This window comes from Mustela lutreola, chromosome 1 (assembly GCF_030435805.1).
Source record: "Mustela lutreola isolate mMusLut2 chromosome 1, mMusLut2.pri, whole genome shotgun sequence".
In the NCBI taxonomy this organism is placed as follows: domain Eukaryota; kingdom Metazoa; phylum Chordata; class Mammalia; order Carnivora; family Mustelidae; genus Mustela; species Mustela lutreola.
Window position 1 is genome coordinate 283,053,065 of NC_081290.1, and position 18,648 is coordinate 283,071,712.

At 54.9% G+C, this 18,648-nt stretch overlaps 2 protein-coding genes across 2 annotated transcripts; both read left to right on the plus strand.

The window, feature by feature from the left end:
* The first annotated feature begins 97 nt into the window (after positions 1-97).
* On the plus strand, positions 98-13,867 carry VPS51 (VPS51 subunit of GARP complex). The gene is made up of 10 exons (XM_059146784.1): positions 98-414; positions 896-1,025; positions 9,932-10,078; positions 10,176-10,395; positions 10,497-11,214; positions 11,601-11,816; positions 12,003-12,221; positions 12,576-12,697; positions 12,790-12,877; positions 13,480-13,867. Exons 1-10 carry the CDS (start codon positions 190-192, stop codon positions 13,738-13,740), a joined length of 2,346 nt encoding a protein of 781 aa, XP_059002767.1. The 5' UTR covers positions 98-189; the 3' UTR covers positions 13,741-13,867.
* A 133-nt stretch (positions 13,868-14,000) lies between these two features.
* TM7SF2 (transmembrane 7 superfamily member 2) lies at positions 14,001-18,516 on the plus strand. The gene is made up of 10 exons (XM_059146793.1): positions 14,001-14,226; positions 14,621-14,817; positions 14,906-14,960; positions 15,367-15,561; positions 15,643-15,746; positions 16,960-17,079; positions 17,167-17,335; positions 17,575-17,655; positions 17,743-17,865; positions 18,142-18,516. The coding sequence occupies exons 1-10, from the start codon at positions 14,175-14,177 to the stop codon at positions 18,300-18,302; spliced, it is 1,257 nt and encodes a 418-aa protein (XP_059002776.1). The 5' UTR covers positions 14,001-14,174; the 3' UTR covers positions 18,303-18,516.
* The last annotated feature ends 132 nt before the right edge of the window (positions 18,517-18,648 follow it).

Below are 18,648 nucleotides of genomic sequence, written 5' to 3' on the forward strand. Positions count from 1 at the left end.
GGGCTCTCCCGGAACCTCTTCGCTCGCGGAGGAAAGGGACGGGGGAACGCTAGTCTCGAAGGACCCAGGGTTGCAGGGGGACGTTTCAGCTAAAGGACTGCCTCGTTGCAACAAGAACTTTATGGCTCCCGGAAGTGCTTCCTCCCGGTCCTTTTCCCAGCCTCACGCCTGTGGGCTGCAGTTGGAGCGATGGCGGCGGCAGCCGCTGGGCCCGGTACGGGGTCTGGACCTGGGGACTCTCCCGAGGGGCCTGAGGCAGAGGCCCCGGAGCGTCGGCGGAAGGCGCACGGAATGCTGAAGCTTTACTACGGTCTCTCGGAGGGGGAGACGGCGGGGCGCCCCCCAGGGTCGGACCCCCTGGACCCGACGGATCTCAACGGGGCGCACTTCGACCCGGAAGTGTACCTGGACAAGGTGTGTTTTTGTGTGTTGGGGGAACCAAACCCCTGATACATTGCACCCCCAGGTCATGACTTCGACTTTGTTGCGGGGGTGAGGGAAGCAGGGGCTCCTAAAAACAAGACGACCCTCGGGGAGGAAGCGGGGGCAGAGCTGGAGTGTAAGGGGGGCATGGGCAGGCTTGCCCTGGCCTACGGAGGTGTGGAGTGTGAGGTGTCCGAGGCTGGTGTTCTGGTAGGCCGGCGGCAGGGGGCGTGGCCCGGGCGCTAATGGGCTCTGGACTGGGCCCTGGCTGGGTCTGAGCATTTCAAAGGCTGACAAACCCCAAACAGGGTCGAATCCAGTAACGACCTATGCCACCGATAGGCCCCATGTCTAGGATTCCTGACAGGGGTCGGATGAGGGTTTTCTTGCACCGAAAAACCGACCAGGTAGGGGTTAGCCGAGGGCCATGGGGGTCCCCGGACCTGAGCACTAACACCCCGATTTCCTCCAGCTGCGTAGAGAGTGCCCCCTGGCCCAGCTGATGGACAGTGAGACAGACATGGTGCGGCAGATCCGGGCTCTGGACAGCGACATGCAGACCCTGGTCTATGAGAACTATAACAAGTTCATCTCCGCCACAGGTGATTCCCGCTGGGACACACAGTCCCGCTGCTTACCTGTTGTCCTGTGTTGGGGAAACCAGCAGGGGATTCAGGGGGAGGAGACCCAGACTGTAGGTTTTCCCTGACATTAATCCCATGTCACCTCTCTCTGAGAGCTTTGGTGGTCAAATGACTAGCGAGGTCATAGCTGCTCTCAGAGGGTTGCTCTAAGGATCAAAGGGGGGAAAAACCAAAATGAAATTTTAGACTGACGTGGGTTACCTGAACCACTTGGAGTCCCTGACACCAAGGATGTTTCGGGATGAGTTTGTTTCTCTTACTCGTGGTAGCTTTCTTCTCTTGTCCAGGTCTGTCTTGTGGCTGGGCCTGTCTCTCTTTCTCTCCCTTCCTCTATCCTTTGCCCCCTTTTATTATTATTATTTTTTTTTTTTTTAAGTTTTTTTTTTTTTTTAAGATTTTATTTATTTATTTGACAGAGAGAGATCACAGTAGGAGAGAGGAATGAAAGAGATCACAGAGAGAGAGGAAGGGAAGCAGGCCCCCCGCTGAGCAGAGAGCCCGATGTGGGACTCGATCCCAGGACCCTGAGATCATGACCTGAGCTGAAGGCAGCGGCTTAACCCACTTGAGCCACCCAGGCGCCCCCCCCTTTTATTATTTTTAAAAATTTTATTTTTTTGACACACAGAAATCACAAGCAGAGCAGGGAGGCAGGCGGGGGGGGGGAGCAGGCTCCCTGCTGAGCAGAGAGCCCAATGCGGGACTCGATCCCAGGACCCTGAGATCATGACCTGAGCTGAAGGCAGAGGCTTAACTCACTGAGCCACCCAGGCACCCCCTTTTTCCCCTTTTAAATCGAGCAAAGAAACAGAAAACTTAGGACATTAAGGGACACAAAGATCATGTAAAGGTGGTTCCCCCCCTTCCTGCCCCCTTTATTCTCAGTCTAGGGACAGTGCTAGACAATGTTCAGCTATCAGTCACAGTAACTACTCTTCTTATGTTGGTGAAATGACTTTCATGATAATTTTGGACCCCTGTGTACTTAGTCCTAGAAGCGGGTCTTCAGGGTCTGTCTGTGGTTTCTGAAAATGTTGGGTGAACCTTTGTGAGGTTCATTCTGACATCTCTTACCCTACTACTGTCACAATGCTGGGTGTGGTCATTGTTCTTTTGTCTGATGTGAAGCAGGTTCAATGAGTAGGCATCTTTTATTTGCTAATAGCATCCACCAAAAAGAATTTCTAGGGAGCCCTGGGCATCTCAGCTGGCTAACAATCCAGCTCTTGATTTTGGTTCAGGCTGTGATCTCAGGGTCACAAGATGGAGATTGAGCCTGGTTGTTGGGGCTCCAAGCTCCGTGGGTGGTCTGCTGCTCTCTCCCACTCTTCCTCTCCCTCTGACCCTCCCCCACCATGGTCTCTCTAAAATAAATAAATCGTTTTTAAGAAAAGAAATCATCGTAATCTCTGAGCTACGAAATTTCCCACCAGAATTTTGCAAGCATTGCATTTTCCCTGTGTTAGAATTTGTATAGTTTTTTTTTTTTTTTAAGATTTTATTTATTTACTTGACAGAGAGAAATCACAAGTAGATGGAGAGGCATGCAGAGAGAGAGAGAGGGAAGCAGGCTCCCTGCTGAGCAGAGAGCCCGATACGGGACTCGATCCCAGGACCCTGAGATCATGACCTGAGCCGAAGGCAGCGGCTTAACCCACTGAGCCACCCAGGCGCCCAGAATTTGTATAGTTTTGACATTGAGCTCTTAATGAGGATGGCTTGTTATTTTATCTTTTTCCTAAGAAAGGGAGAAAATTATAAAGTGAGTGTTGGAATCAGGGGTTCTAAATCTATAAATACTTTAAAGTCTTACATCCATTCAAGAAGTATTCATTGAATGCCTCTCCCCCCGCTCTTTTTTTTTTTTTTTTTGCCAAGAGCTGTTCTGCATATTGAGGGTAAGTAATGAACCAGCTAGGTCGAGGTCCTCCCTGCAGCCCGTATCCTTGTTGGGGAGACAGTCAATAAATGAATGCACCAAGGCAGTAGTAAGTGCTAGAGGAAGAAAATAGAGTAGGGAGAAAAGAGTGATGTATGTGTGGGTCTGTCTTCAGCTAGAGTAAGTGTAAGACCCCTTGGAGGTGGTGACATTTGAGCAGGGCTTTCAGGAGAGCGAACCAGCCCTGGTTGGGGAGGAAGCAGCAGGGGCAGAGGCTCTGAAGAAAGGTCATGTCAGGCGAATTCAGGGTATGGCAGGAAGTTAAGGGGGAGCGAGGGAGGAGGAGAGAGGTGGGTGGTGGTAGAGGCTTTTGTAGAAGACCAGATTTTGTAGGGCCATGAAAGTGTTTATGAGGATCCCGCTCTCTACTTGGAATGAGTTGAAATGAGGAGAATGGGGTAACCTAACTTTTATTTCAAAAGGACCCGTCTGTCCACTCTGTGGGGAAGGGACTAGAGGGAGGCACAGGTGGCCGAGCCCCCCATTAGGTGGCTGTTGCAGCAGTTCAGGCGAGATGCTGGTGGCATGGACCAAGATGGCAGCAGGGGAAAGTGGAAGGATCTGAAATTTTTTTTTTTTTTTTTAAGATTTTATTTATTTATTTGACAGAGAGAAATCACAAGTAGATGGAGAGGCAGGCAGAGAGAGAGAGAGAGGGAAGCAGGCTCCCTGCTGAGCAGAGAGCCCAATGCGGGACTCGATCCCAGGACCCTGAGATCATGACCCGAGCCGAAGGCAGCGGCCCAACCCACTGAGCCACCCAGGCGCCCCTGAAATTGGTTTTGAATTGCTTACTTGAAGGGTGTGGAGTTCAGAGAAGGCTGGAACTCGAGGTACGGGGGAGTAGGAGGCGCTCTGATGGAGAAAGTGTGCAGAGAGAAGAAGTCTAAGGACTGAGCCCTGGGGCATCCTGACATTCAGAAGTATTGAAGAGAAGGAGGATCTCATTTGCAGAGGTTTGAGGACAGTCAGGGGCCTGGGTATCTGAGCAGCCACAGGAGGGAAGCATTCCAAAAAATAGAATTGATCCGCTTGGCTGAAACATTAGCATTTGGAGTGCTGATGGATGGTGCAGAGAGAGGGGAATGGCAGGGGCAGAGTCTTTGGGAAAGGGGGAGGAGATAGAGCAGTGCAGGGGCAGGGGGTTGGCCTTCACCAAGGGTCAGGAGCGCCTCTGCTGGAGCAGGGAGAGCTGCGTGTGGGCAGGGCCAGTCAGGCGGGCAGCTGTTGGAGAGCATAAGTACATAGTAAGGAAGTTTGCCTTTATCCGTACTAAGCACTAAGCTAAGCAAGGAGTTCAGACACAAGAGTGATACGGCAGATTTCTGTTCTGAAAAGATCCCTCCAGCTGCTCTGGGAGGAGTGGGTTGGAGAGGTGGCTGGAGGGAGGCCTTTTCGCTTGTCCAAGCTAGAGATCTGGGGAGCTTACATCAGGTTGGTAGCGGTGGAGATGGACGGTGATGGACAAACAAATATCTGCGGCAGTATCGATGGGCCATGGTGTTGAGGAGCTTTGGGCATAAAGAATGACCCCGAGGTTTCAGCTTGATGGTCGGGTGGTGGGTGTGGTGCTCAAGAAACCGCAAGAAAATCAGGTTGGGAAGAGGGTCATGATGAGCTAGAGTTTTGGTTTAGTTTGGTTGGATTATTACCTCTAAAGGGGAGCCAGGCGTGAAATGAACCTGGGAGATCCTATGGGGCGAAGCATGTCAGATAATCACAGCATCTGCTGCCAGACTGTCAGAAGAAACCTTTTTTTTTTTTTTTTTTTTTTTTTAAGATTTTTATTTATTTGACAGAGAGATCACAAGTAGGCAGAGAGAGAAAGGGGAAGCAGGCTCCCTGCCGAGCAGAGAGCCCGACACGGGACTCGGTCCCAGGACCCCAAGATCATGACCTGAGCCAAAGGCAGAGGTTTAACCCACTGAGCCACCCAGTTGCCCCAAATAAAATCTTAAAAAAACAAAAACAGTGAGATACTACTGCACACCACTGGGATTTCCAGAAAATGGAATATGACAGATGTTGATGAAGATGTGGAGGGTTTGGTACTCTCATATTACTGGCAGGAAGACAGAATGGTGCACCTGGAAATACTTTGGCTGTTCCTCAAAGAGCTAAGCACAGAGTTAGCATACACCCCAGAAATTCCACTGAAGAGAACTGAAAACACGTTCACGCAAAAGCACGTACGTGAATGCACTCATAGCAGCATTATTCATAGTAGCCCATAGGAGCAATCCAGATGGCCACCAGTTGGTGGATGGGGAGACAGATGTGGATCCACACAATAGAACATACCTCGGTCATAATAAACCACGACATACGGATTCACGCTGTAATGTAGAGAACGTTGCAGATGTGCCTAATGAAAGAAGCCAGGTGCAAAAGGCCACATTTTGTATAATTCCATTTGAGTTAAATGTACAGAACAGACAAATGCATAGAAATAGAAAACAGATGAGTGGTTGGCAGGGCCTGAGGCAAGGGAGAAATAAGGAGTGACTGCCACGGGTTACGGGGCTTCTCTTTGGGGTGATAAGTGTTCTGGAACTAGATGATGATATCAGTTATATGATTTTTTTCTTTTTTTTGGAAGTTTTAGCTTAGTGTTTTTTTTTTTTTTTTAATTTATATCCAGTTAATTACCATAGAATGTATTGTTTGTTTTGGGATATAGGTCTGTGCTTCCTTGGTCTTCTATAAGACTTAGTGTTTATTACAACAGTTAAACAATCTTGTGACTATACTAAAAATATTAAAAAGCACTGAATTTTTTTTTTTTAAAGATTTTATTTATTTATTTGTCAGAGAGAGAGCAAGCGAGAGCGAGCACAGGCAGACAGAGTGGAAGGCAGAGTCAGAGGAAGAAGCAGGCTCCCTGCGGAGCAAGGAGCCCGATGTGGGACTCGATCCCAGGACGCTGGGATCATGACCTGAGCCGAAGGCAGCTGCTTAACCAACTGAGCCACCCAGGCGTCCAAAAAGCACTGAATTTTTTAAAAAAGATTTTGAGAGAGAGAGAGAGCATGTGAGTGGGGGCAGAGGGGCAGAGGAAGAAGGAGCCCGACATGGGGCTCGATCCTAGGACCCTGGGATCATGACCTGAGTGGAAGACAGATGCTCAATTGACTGAGCCACCCAGGGTGCCCCCAAAACCACTGAATTTTATGGTATCCCGATCATATCCCAGTTAAAAACCAAAATGCTAAACAGGGATCAAGTCAGGTTTGTCCTCCAGGCTGCACTTTGCCAACCTCTGGCCTCGATATTTAGGTTTTGTAATAATTGCATTTATCTGTTTCAAAACTGAAAAGGTCTCAAAGGTTGTACCGAGAAAAGCCTCTTCCCATTCCTTTCCCCAGGCAGTGACAGAGCAACCTTTAACAGTAAACGTTATTGAAGACGCGCAGACATAGAGAAAAGTGCACAGGTCACAGGAGGACAGCTGCGGGAGTTTCCTGAATGGAACCCACCCGCAGTCAGCACCCAGGCTGGCAGGGCCCCTGCAGCCTCCTACCAGCCACCACCCACTCCTCTCCCAAGCTAGGATCTGGGTGTCCAAACATTTGCCCTGGTGCAAGCTGCTTTTCTTAACAGGCTGCAAATAGTTCAAGGATGTGCAGTGTAGTCTTTATTACTCAGTGGTGTGGGATTTTGTGTTGTTGTTTTTTCACATGGTAACAACTTTTGTTTCCATTTCAATGGCTCTGTGCCTGTGCATTCAGCAACAGTGACACCAGCAGTAGGTTTTCTTTTACTCTGTTTCAGTGACAACTTAGTGTTTGGATTCTTTTTTTTTTTCCCCTTTGGAAGTCAGACTCAAGGACCCAAATACCTACTCCAAAAAGGAATCTGCTCTTTTGATGGTATCATTTGACAGACCTGGAAGGAGGTTATGTCAACAAGTTACACTGTTTATAAGCAAAACAGAATTTGGGGGAGGATGAAATGCCTCTTGGGCTTCCAGGCTTCTCCATGACCATTAGCCCATGATCCTTCTGGTGCCTCAGCTTCCCTCTTTTGCCTTTGCTCTCCTTTTATTCAGGTTTTTAAAAAAATATTTATTTTTTTATTTGACAGAGAGAGAAAGAAATCACAAGTAGGCAGAGAGGCAGACAGAGAGAGAGAGAGAGAGAGAGAGGAGAAAGCAGGCTCCCTTCTGAACAGAGAGCCCGATGCGGGGCTCAATCCCAGGACCCTGAGGTCACGACCTGAGCCGAAGGCAGAGGCTTAACCCACTGAGCCACCCAGGCGCCCCCTTTTCTTCAGTTTTTAACTGTGCAGCACTGTGTGTGCTGTGTTCTTTAATTCACTGTCAGTGGCTTGGCAATGCAATCATCCTTTTCTAACAAAATACACCTCCAGAGTAGGGCCCCAACGAGTAGTATAGTCATTTCATTTATGTGAGTTTACTTTTTAGCAACTTTCCTCTCTAGAGAATCATCTCTAAGAATAAGGATGAGTGGGTCTTATGCCATAGACCGCGTTGCTAACATGAACAGCTTGTTTTGCTGATTCATGGCTTCCTTGTATAAATTTTTAGAACCTCTCAGTTGCTCCATACATTTTCGCTCTGTGGGTTCTTTCTTATCTTCCCTGTTTTTTTTCCCTGCAACTTCTGTGTCTGTTCCCTTTGATTTCCCTAGTCCTTGTCATTGATGTTTCTTTCCTTACCTTGCTTCTCTTGCTGTCTCCCCAAGTTGGTTTGCTGCCCCAGGCCTGCTCAGAGAATATTCCCATGGTCCAGGAGCCACACACAAACCAGGTATGGGTGGGAAGACTCACGGATGACTGTAGGTAGATGTTGCCGGGCTCCTTTCCATAAACATTCATCAGTTTGCACGACCACCGGCAGCTAAGAGCATAGCTCTTCATAAATACCGTGGTCGATACCCTGGTCGTTTTTCATCTTTGACAATCCCATAGGTGAAAAGTGAAAATCTCTGTAGTTGCCATTTTTCTGTGAGGGAGGTGGAACATCTTTTGCCTGTTTAAGAGCTGTTGGATATCCTTGTCTCTGAACTGCCTGTTCATGTCTTTTTCCTATTTTTCTATAGGGCTGTTCTTTTTCATATTGATTTAGAAGAATTCTTTATATACTAAGGAAAAATAGCCCTCTATGAAATGACCTGCAGCTCTTCTTAAATTTTATTTATTATTTTTAAGGGGCGCCCGGGTGGCTCAGTGGTTAAGCTGCTGCCTTCGGCTCGGGTCATGATCTCAGGGTCCTGGGATCAAGCCCCGCATCGGGCTCTCTGCTCAGCAGGGAGCCTGCTTCCTCCTCTCTCTCTGCCTGCCTCTCTGCCTGCTTGTGATCTCTCTCTGTCAAATAAATAAATAAATAAATCTTTATTATTTTTAAAAAGATTTTATTTATTTGGCAGCGAGAGAGCATGAGAGAGAGCGAGCGGATCATGACCTGAGCTGAAGGCAGACATTCACTGACTGAACCACCCAGGTTCCCCTTTTTAAAAAATTTCATCTTTGGGGCACCTGGGTGGCTCAGTCATTAAGCATCTGCTTTTGGCTCAGGTCATGATCCCAGAGTCTGGGGATAGAGCCCCGCATCTGGCTCCCTACTCGGCAGGGAGTCTGCTGCTCCCTCTCCCTGTCTCTCAAATAAATAGATAAAATCTTTTTTAAAAATTTCGTCTTGATTTAGCTCATGGTGGTTTTTGCAGATCAAACAATTGTATTAATCTGCTCTTTGATGACTTCTGAGTTTGAGGTGTTGTAGAGTGACCTTTCCATCCCTAATATTATTTAAAATTCTCTCTGATTTTCTTCACATACTTTTGTGATTACATTTTAAAATCACACTTAAACTTGGATTCATCTGTTCTGTGTGTGATTGTGTGTGTGTCAGGTGTGAGGTCTGAATCCAGCTATACTTTTGTTTCAAATGGCTCTCCATTTGTCCCAACACTATTTGTAGAATAATTCATCTTTTGCCCACTGATTTGGAATGGTACCCTTATCCCAATAATACATTTCTTTTTTTATGGATTTTTATTTTATTTTATTTTATTTTAAGGTTTATTTATTTATTAGAGAGAGCAGAGGATGTGAGAGAGAATAGGATTGGGGGGAGGGGCAGAGGGAGAAGCAGACTTCCTGCTGAGCAGGGAGCCTGATGCGGGGGCTTGATCTCAGGACCCTGGAACCATGACCTGAGCAGAAGGCAGACACTTAACTGACTGAGCCACCCAGCATCCCCATATAGATGGATGTTGTTGTCCACAAGGAGGTGACAGTGATCAGCAATGTAGAGGTGTGGCACCGAGGACAATAGGGATGGCAACAAGAAGGGTGTAGTTTGATGGCATGGTCTTCCAAGAAGATGGGGTGTCTTAAAGGGAGGAAGAGTAGAAACTATCTAGACGTGTCAAGGGGCCAGGCTCTGAGGCACTGGGTATGAAAAGAACTGTCTCCTTAGGCAGGTTTCCCTTAAGACAAAAGGGAAAGGACCCTTCAGAGAGGGTTGGCTGTGTTCCAGAAGGTGAAGTGAAAGGGCTTGGGCGTTCTGGGAAGGACATGAAGGTGTCTCTTCCGTGCCAGGCAGTGGGTTGGACACAGAGGATGCCCCTCAGCAGGAGCAGACAGCTTCCTGCCACGTGCTCTGTGCTCTCCTTTGGCATCTTGTGTGCAGGGACTGTGGGTCCGTAAGCCTCTCCACACTGCACCAGGGCACACCAGGGGTGCTCCCTTCCATTTACTGTAACCAAGCACCATGTCAGACCCTTTTGCACTGAATCATCAATGTGACCCTTGAGCTGGCTCAGGAGCATCTGGGAAAGAGGCGCGCACGCACACAGGTGCATGAGTGTGTGTTTGGGGGGAGCATTTGGATCCTGCCTCAAGCTGAGCGCTGCCCTTGTGCCAAGTATCCCCCTTGCCCTCTCCCGCTCCCTTGCCCGCCCAGACACCATCCGGAAGATGAAGAACGACTTCCGGAAGATGGAGGACGAGATGGACCGGCTGGCCACCAACATGGCGGTGATCACGGACTTCAGCGCGCGCATCAGCGCCACCCTGCAGGACCGCCACGAGCGCATCACCAAGCTAGCAGGTGGGCTGGGCCCCGGAGCCGGAGCGGGATCCCGAGCCGGAGCCTGAGCGGGTCGCCCGGAGCCCTGGGGCTCACGCCACCTGTCCCCGTCCCCCAGGCGTCCACGCGCTGCTGCGGAAGCTGCAGTTCCTCTTCGAGCTGCCCTCGCGCCTCACCAAGTGCGTGGAGCTGGGCGCCTACGGGCAGGCGGTGCGCTACCAGGGCCGCGCGCGGGCCGTGCTGCAGCAGTACCAGCACCTGCCCTCGTTCCGCGCCATCCAGGACGACTGCCAGGTCATCACGGCTCGTCTGGCTCAGCAGCTGCGGCAGCGCTTCAGGTGTGGCCCCCGGGGCGCTGACCCACCCCGCCGAGCGTCTACCCCACACCCCACCCCGACCTGTGTCAGCCTGTCCTTCACCGCCACCTCGCACCTCGCAGGGAGGGCGGCTCTGGCGCCCCGGAGCAGGCAGAGTGCGTGGAGCTGCTGCTGGCCCTGGGCGAGCCCGCGGAGGAGCTGTGTGACGAGTTCCTGGCGCATGCCCGCGGGCGGCTGGAGGCCGAGCTGCAGAGCCTGGAGGCAGAGCTGGGGCCCTCCCCTCCCGCTCCCGACGTCTTAGAATTCACCGATCTCGGAGGAAGTGGCTTCGTGGGTGGCCTCTGCCAGGTGGCCTCGGCCTACCAGGAGCTGTTTGCGGCCCAGGGCCCGGCGGGTGCCGAGAAGCTGGCGGCCTTCGCCCGGGAGCTGGGTGGCCGCTACTTCGCGCTGGTGGAGCGGCGGCTGGCACAGGAGCAGGGCAGTGGCGACAACTCGCTGCTGGTGCGGGCGCTGGACCGCTTCCATCGGCGCCTGCGCGCACCTGGGGCCTTGCTGGCCGCTACAGGGCTGGCGGAGGCCGCCACGGAGATCGTGGAGCGGGTGGCCAGGGAGCGCCTGGGCCACCACCTGCAGGGCCTGCGCGCCGCCTTCCTGGGTTGCCTGACCGACGTGCGGCAGGCTTTGGCTGCCCCTCGCCTGGCTGGAAAGGAAGGCCCTGGCCTGGCCGAGTTGCTGGCCAATGTGGCCAGCTCCATCCTGAGCCACATCAAGGCCTCCCTGGCAGCTGTGCACCTCTTCACCGCCAAGGAGGTGTCCTTCTCCAACAAGCCCTACTTCCGGGTATGGCCTGCCTTTGGGCATATTCCCCCCCACCCCCATTCTGGGCATTCTTTTATTCATCCTAGAGTTTGGCAGTTTGCAGGGCACCAGTCCTTGCCCAGGAGCTCTGGATGTGGTTTCAGACAGTCAGGAGGAAGGCTGGCACAGCCTGGAGGGGAGGGGAAGGCTGGAGGGCATCCGCAAGCAGGGTCCCCAGCACTGGCTTTGTCCCTTTGCAGCCCCCCCACCCCCCACCAAGCAGGGGAGCTGCTCTTGGGTCCTGGAATGCAGGAGGAAGCTGTCCCTTGGAGAGGGGCCAGGGCATTTAGAGTCCCAGACAAGGGTCGCTAGCAGCCCCTGCCTGGGAGAGGGAACCTGCTATGTATCCGGGGCCCTCCTTCTCACAGGGCGAGTTCTGCAGCCAGGGTGTTCGTGAGGGCCTCATCGTGGGCTTCATCCGCTCCATGTGCCAGACAGCGCAGAGCTTCTGTGACAGCCCTGGGGAGAAGGGGGGTGCCACACCGCCAGCTCTGCTCCTGCTGCTCTCCCGCCTCTGCCTGGACTATGAGACAGCCACCATCTCCTACATCCTCACCCTTACTGATGAACAGTTTCTCGTGCAGGTGAACCACTAGCTCGCAGCAGGGTCAGGGATGGTGGTCCCCCACGGGCAGGGCTGTCGTGGTCAGACTCAGGCCAGCTGCCTAGGCCCTGCCCCAGCCCAGCCTGTGCCCTGCTCCTGCCTGGCAGGGGCCCCTGAGCTGCCCCCAGCACTCACTGTCTCTCTGTCCTCTGCGCCCCTGGCTCAGGACCAGTCTCCGGTGACGCCCGTGAGCACGCTGTGTGCGGAGGCGAGAGAGACGGCACGGAGGCTACTGACCCACTATGTGAAGGTGCAGGGCCTGGTCATCTCGCAGATGCTGCGCAAGAGCGTGGAGACCAGGGACTGGCTCAGCACCCTGGAGCCCCGGAACGTGCGCGCCGTCATGAAGCGGGTGGTAGAGGACACCACGGCGATTGACGTGCAGGTGCTTACCCCCAGGCTGGCCGGGGGCTCCTGATGCAGGCTGTGGGTGTGGGGGTAGCAGCCTTCGGAAGATCAAGACATCAGTGCCTGCGTCTGTGGCCTTGTTCCTCCTCAGTCCTGGCTCCGGGTATCTTTGCCCCACTTCATCCAGGGAATCAGGGCGGGCAGGGCTAGCACGGAAGATGGAGCCTCAGCACCAAGTCTTATGTCCCACCTTTGCCCCACTCCCCTGGTTCTCTAAACAATGACCAGGTACCAACTAGATACCAGGTCCCCACTACCCTGTGATTCATTTAGGGTGTCCTGGAGGCTCCGTTTGCTCTGGCCTCCTTGCAATGCGTCCTTTCACCACCAGGTGGGGCTTCTGTATGAAGAGGGTGTCCGCAAGGCCCAGAGCAGCGACTCCAGCAAAAGGACCTTCTCTGTGTACAGCAGCTCTCGGCAGCAGGGTCGCTATGCACCTAGCTACACGCCCAGGTCTGGCTGGCCAGGGTAACCCCAGGGGGAATGGACAGAGGAGGATGGGGGTGCAGGGTGGGCTCTGATTGCTTGTCTTCCCCACCATCCAGCGCCCCAATGGACACTAATCTCTTGAGCAACATCCAGAAGTTGTTTTCTGAGCGTATTGACGTGTTCAGCCCTGTGGAGTTCAACAAGGTCTGAGTCCGCAGTGACCCCACCTTCCAGGGCCCCTTGGGAAGGTTGGCTGAAGCAATCCCATACTGAGTCAGGGAACCTTGGACTCTGTCCCTACCCAGGCTCCATCTCTGGGCTGTTTCTAGGAGTGAACGGTCATTCAGAGCCCCACTGTCACCATATCCCTTGGCCCTCTGCCCTGACTTTGGTATGCTCCCAGCCTGGGTCTGGATGTGCATTAGAATGCTTCTTTGACTCTTGTCCTTTTTGTTAAAGTAGTCCCGGTCCTCCCCAGGAATTCCTGTCCACACCTTCGTCTTCGCAAACCAGCCCACATTCTGGCACTTGGTGTTCTTTTAACTCAGCAAGCCTCTCGGCTCCCCATGTTAGTGCTGACTCCCTCCTCTGCTTCTGATCGTTGGGCCATCCCTGTCTGTTCTCCAGAAGATGGTGCCAACATTGTATTTGTCCCTCCCTCTTAGGGGGTCCTGGGACTTTTACACCCTGGCCTCTTGCTGTCTCTCTGGCCCCTGCCCAGAACGCGCGCGGGTGCCCTCAGGAACCCAGTACCCCTTCCCAACGCGGGCTGTCCCAGGGCTGCATTCCTGTATCCTTGCCCGCAGGTATCCGTGCTAACCGGCATCATCAAGATCAGCCTGAAGACGCTGCTCGAATGCGTGCGGCTGCGCACCTTTGGGCGCTTCGGCCTGCAGCAGGTGCAGGTGGACTGTCACTTCCTGCAGCTCTACCTGTGGCGTTTCGTGGCCGATGAGGAGCTTGTGCACCTGCTGCTGGATGAAGTGGTGGCCTCGGCCGCCCTGCGCTGCCCGGACCCAGTGCCCATGGAACCCAGTGTCGTCGAGGTCATCTGTGAGCGAGGCTAGGCGGGGCCGCTGCCATGCGCGGGCTTACGCTGTCGCCCCAGCCTCCCCATCCCCCGGTCTCCAGTGTGTCCTCGGCCCGCTCCCCTCCTGGCCTCCAGACCCCGCAATAAAGACGTGTTGTCTCCTCCCCTCTCTGGCTTGCGGGGGCGGGGCCGGCTGGGGGTGGAGTTGTGGGGTGGCTCTGGAGGCGCCCGTGGCCGACCCGCCCCCCCGAGCCGATTGGCTGGATTGCTGGGCCCAGGATGAGCCGGGGGTGGGGCCATTTAAAGATCTCGGGACGTGGGTGGTGGTAGTCCGAGCGCGGGGACCAAGTAGGTTCCAGTGTAGCGGTCTGATACCCCGCGTCACCAGGCTCATGTCCTCGGGATGAGGCGGACTGTGTTTCTCTGACGGACTCTTGTGTACCCCCTCCCCCCCTCGGTGGAGCGGAGACCATGGCCTCTCCTCAGGGCTCCCGGCCTCCGCTGGAATTCGGGGGACCCCTGGGTAATGGGGCAAGGGTGGAATCTGGGGTCAGGCTCAGCGAAGTGGGGTGAACTGCAAACGGCTGCGGGGGAGTGGGGCAGAGGAGCAGGATCTGAGAATGGAAAGCTTTGAAGGGTGTCCAGAGGCAGAGGGATCTGGGGGTTGCGGGGGACTGGGGAGGGGGCTGCAGAGCACGGGATCTGTGGGGGGTTGCACCGAGAGCGGGAGGATCTTCGGGGGAGCAAGGGGGCCGGGCTCAAGATGGGGCCGGGCTGAGGGCTGAGAACGGGGTAGGGAAGAGGGCAGTGGGAATGTAGGTGGGGAGCCCTGAGGGGTCCTGGGCAGGGAATGCGGAGGGGGCGGTGGCGGACAGCTGCGGAGCGCACGCCCGACGCGATCGCCTCCGCGTCTCCAGGCGCCGCGGCGCTGATGCTGCTGCTTCCTGCCACCATGTTCCACCTGCTCCTGGTGGCCCGCTCGGGCCCGGCGCGCCTCCTGGGCCCACCCCCCTACCTTCCGGGGCCCGAAGTGCTGTGGAGCCCGCAGATGCTGCTGCTGTGGCTCACTTGGCTCGGCCTTCAGGCGGCTCTCTACCTATTGCCGGCGCGCAAGGTGTGGACTGGGCGGGGGATGGCGGGGGAGGCGGGCTGAGGGAGGGGGTTCACTCTCACCTCTTATCAGAGCCTCTTTGTGCTCACAGGTGGCGGAGGGACAGGAACTGAAGGACAAGAGTCGCCTGCGCTACCCCATTAACGGTGCACGGTCGCGGGGGTGGGGGATGGATCCCCGCGCTGGAGTTGTGCCTGTGGGGGTGGAGCTCTAGACCCAATGGAGAGTAGCCCCCAACCCCGAGCTCCGTTAGATGCCTGTGTTAGGATCTGTGCCCGGGGTAGCCTTGGGGGATTCAGTGTCCCTCTCCACATCCCTTGTTCTTCCACACCTACCCGCAGCATTTGCTCTTACTCTGCACCAGAGCAGTGGTTGGGGAGACCCCCTGAAAGCCAAGGGCAAGGTCATTGACCTCCTTGGGCTTTTGGACTGTGTCTGTGTGTTGCCGGGGCGTGTGTGTGTGTGTGTGTGTGTGACGGAGGGAGTGGAGGGGAGGGGAAGGGCGCAGGTGTAGAGGCGCAGCCCCCAGGACTCATTGTGTACTGGTTTCAGGCTTCCAGGCCCTGGTGCTGACAGCCCTGTTGGTGGGCTTGGCTGTGTGTGCCGGGCTGCCTCTGGGGGCGCTCCCAGAAATGCTCCTGCCCTTGGCCTTTGCAGCCACCCTCACAGCCTTCATCTTCAGCCTCCTTCTCTATCTGAAGGCTCTGGTGGCCCCTGCCTCAGCCCTGGCGCCTGGGGGGAACTCAGGTGAGAGGGGTCCCAGTAGGGTGCAGATAAAGGCAGATGGGGGGGTGCTCGCTCGCGACTTCAGGCTCCGCTGTTCTCCAGGCAATCCCATCTACGACTTCTTCCTGGGACGGGAGCTCAACCCGCGCATCTGGTCCTTCGACTTCAAATATTTCTGTGAACTGCGGCCTGGCCTCATCGGCTGGGTATGCTGGGCATGGCTATGTGGGCCAGGAGGAGGGGGCGGAGTGGGGAAGCAGTGCTTGGGCAGGGCAGGGCCGGGCCACTATTGCACAGATGAAAACCATTAGTCATTCATCCCACAAATACTGGTTGAGTGCCCTGGACACTACTCTAGGTACAAGGAGACAAAAGAGAAAGAAAGTTACAGGAAAGCAAACAAAACAAAACAAAACCCAAAAAACAAAACTCTGTCCTCACGGAGCCTACACTCTAGGAAAAACACACGAAACATAAGTGAAATCTGTACAGCACGGCAGGGGTGCTATGTGCTGGGGAGAAAAAGCACGGAGGGAGTTAGGTGAGCAGGTGCGACTTTAAATAAATCAAGCTCAAACTCTATTTTGAGGACAGGAGAGGCTGAGGCTATGCCACCTGCTGGTCCTAGCGGTGTAGAACTTGAGACTGATCATTGAGACTGATGGATAGCAAGCTGTCCATCACTAGTGGCGTTGAGGACATGCCAACTGTGGTTATGGGTTATAATCACCCATGCTGGACTGTGGTCACAGCTTCCCCAAGGGTCTCTTGGGCAGTGTCCCTCATGTCACCCTGGAGATCAGAGGTGAGATGAGGCCAGGGCCCGCCGTGGATCCGCGCTGTGGCTGCCGAGGCCACTTCCCCACGTGCAAGGTGGGATAAAGTGAGAACTTGCTGCGAAGGTTCTGGTGAGGGTTAGAAGTGGTAATGTTAGTGACAGCGCCAACCCAGCGCTACCAGATGGGTTTACTCATGTGTATTTGCTGTGAGCTAAGAACATGCCTCGTGTCAACAAGTCCAACAGCAACGTGAGGCAGGTCCATGATTAACTCCATTTACCACATGGTGTTGCGGGGAAGGAGCCTTTGGAGAGGGAAAGCAACTTGCCCAAGTGGGAAAGCGGAGATTTAAAACCAAGCCTGATGTGTCCAGTGGCTTTCTATGTTGCTCTCCCCAAAGGAACATTACAGGTCAAGGCGAGAGCCCACACGGGCAGGGAGCCCCTCTGGACGCATCCGTGGCAGTTTTTGCCCCTGGGTAGAGCGGTTGGATTCATTCAGCAAAGGGCCAAGGACTTAGTGGCCGAGAGCCGAGAGAGAGATAAGGGAAAAGGCTGGCCACTACCCCGCTAGGTGCTGCCACCTCCGTGGGGGCGGGCTGGAGACAGACTGCCCTGTCCTCCCTCTCCCACGTCCCCAGGTCCTCATCAACCTGGCCCTGCTGATGCAGGAAGCGGAGCTTCGGGGGACTCCCTCACTGGCCATGTGGCTGGTCAATGGCTTCCAGCTACTCTATGTAGCTGATGCTCTCTGGCACGAGGTGAGGCGGGAGCGGGCGAAGAGGCAGGGAGGGCATTTGAGGACCGCATGGGGACTAAGCGGGTGTGTCGGGGTCCCATCCCTGCAGGAGGCCGTCCTCACCACCATGGACATCACACACGACGGGTTTGGCTTCATGCTGGCCTTTGGGGACCTGGCGTGGGTCCCCTTCACTTACAGCCTGCAGGCCCAGTTCCTGCTCCACCACCCGCAGGCCCTGGGGCTGCCCATGGCCTCCGTCATCTGCCTCATGAATGGTCAGTCAGGACGGGACTCCTCCCCCTTTCATTCATTCCTGCCTTTTCTTCAGCACCCTGTAGATACTAAGCCTCAGGTGCTCCTCTAACACAGGGGTGGCGATGGGGGGGGGGCGGTGTGGGGGAAGGGCTGGGTCCTAGGTCTCCAGGCGAACGGAGTCTGGGCTGCGGGTGAATGGTCAGGGTCACCTAGAAGGCTCTAAACCTCGACCCTGACCACCTGCCCATGCCTTCCCCAGCTGTTGGTTACTACATCTTCCGGGGAGCCAATTCCCAGAAGAACACCTTCCGGAAGAACCCTTCTGACCCCAGAGTGGCTGGTGAGCTGGGCTGCCAGGAAGCCATGAGCGAAGCAGTGCAGCTGGGCTCCTGCCAGTTCCCCCATCCCACTCCCTGTCTTCCCCCAGGCCTTGAGACCATCCCCACAGCCACGGGGCGACAGCTGCTGGTGTCTGGGTGGTGGGGTATGGTCCGCCATCCCAACTACCTTGGAGACCTCATCATGGCTCTGGCCTGGTCCTTGCCCTGTGGTGAGTGGCTTGGGGGGGCACGGAATGGGGACCACACATGAGGGGGACAAAGGTGGTAACCACAGGATGCCCCATCTGGGTGTGGAGGTGAGAACAGGGATGTCCCATCCCCTGGCAGAGGGAGGCGTCAGGGAGCTGGGCCTCTATGCCTGGCTTGCGAGCCAGCACCGCACTGCAGACCTTCCAAAGGAGCCCGTGTCCCTGTGAGCCATTTGATGCGGAAACCTTTGTGAACTGGGGGGCTGCTGGGCGGTCACAGCCTCCACTTCCCCACAGGAGTGTCCCACCTGCTGCCCTACTTCTATGTCCTCTACTTCACGGCACTGCTGGTGCACCGCGAGGCCCGGGACGAGCAGCAGTGCCTGCGGAAGTATGGCCTGGCCTGGCGTGAGTACTGCCGGCGCGTGCCTTACCGAATCCTGCCCTACGTCTACTGAAGCGGCTCTGCTCACCCGGGCAGGGCAGGTGCCCACCCGTCTGTCAGTGCAGCCAGCACCAGGAGCCTGGGCCCTGTGCCGCTCTGAGCTCCAGCAAGCAGGGACGAACAGTCTCGGACAAGGGCTCTGGAGCAAGAAGAAATGCAGCCAGTGCCCAACAATGGGAGTGGAGGGGCTGCTCTTCCTCCTGGATAAACATCTGGAAGCCATGGTACCACTTCCCTCCCTTTCTGGGGCCAGGGTGTTTAAAAATTCGCTGGGTCAGCTCGGATCCAGGACAAGCTGAGAGGTGGCTTTGGGCTGGAGAGTCTAGGGATGCCAGGGGTGTGGGGTGGGGTGGACAGCA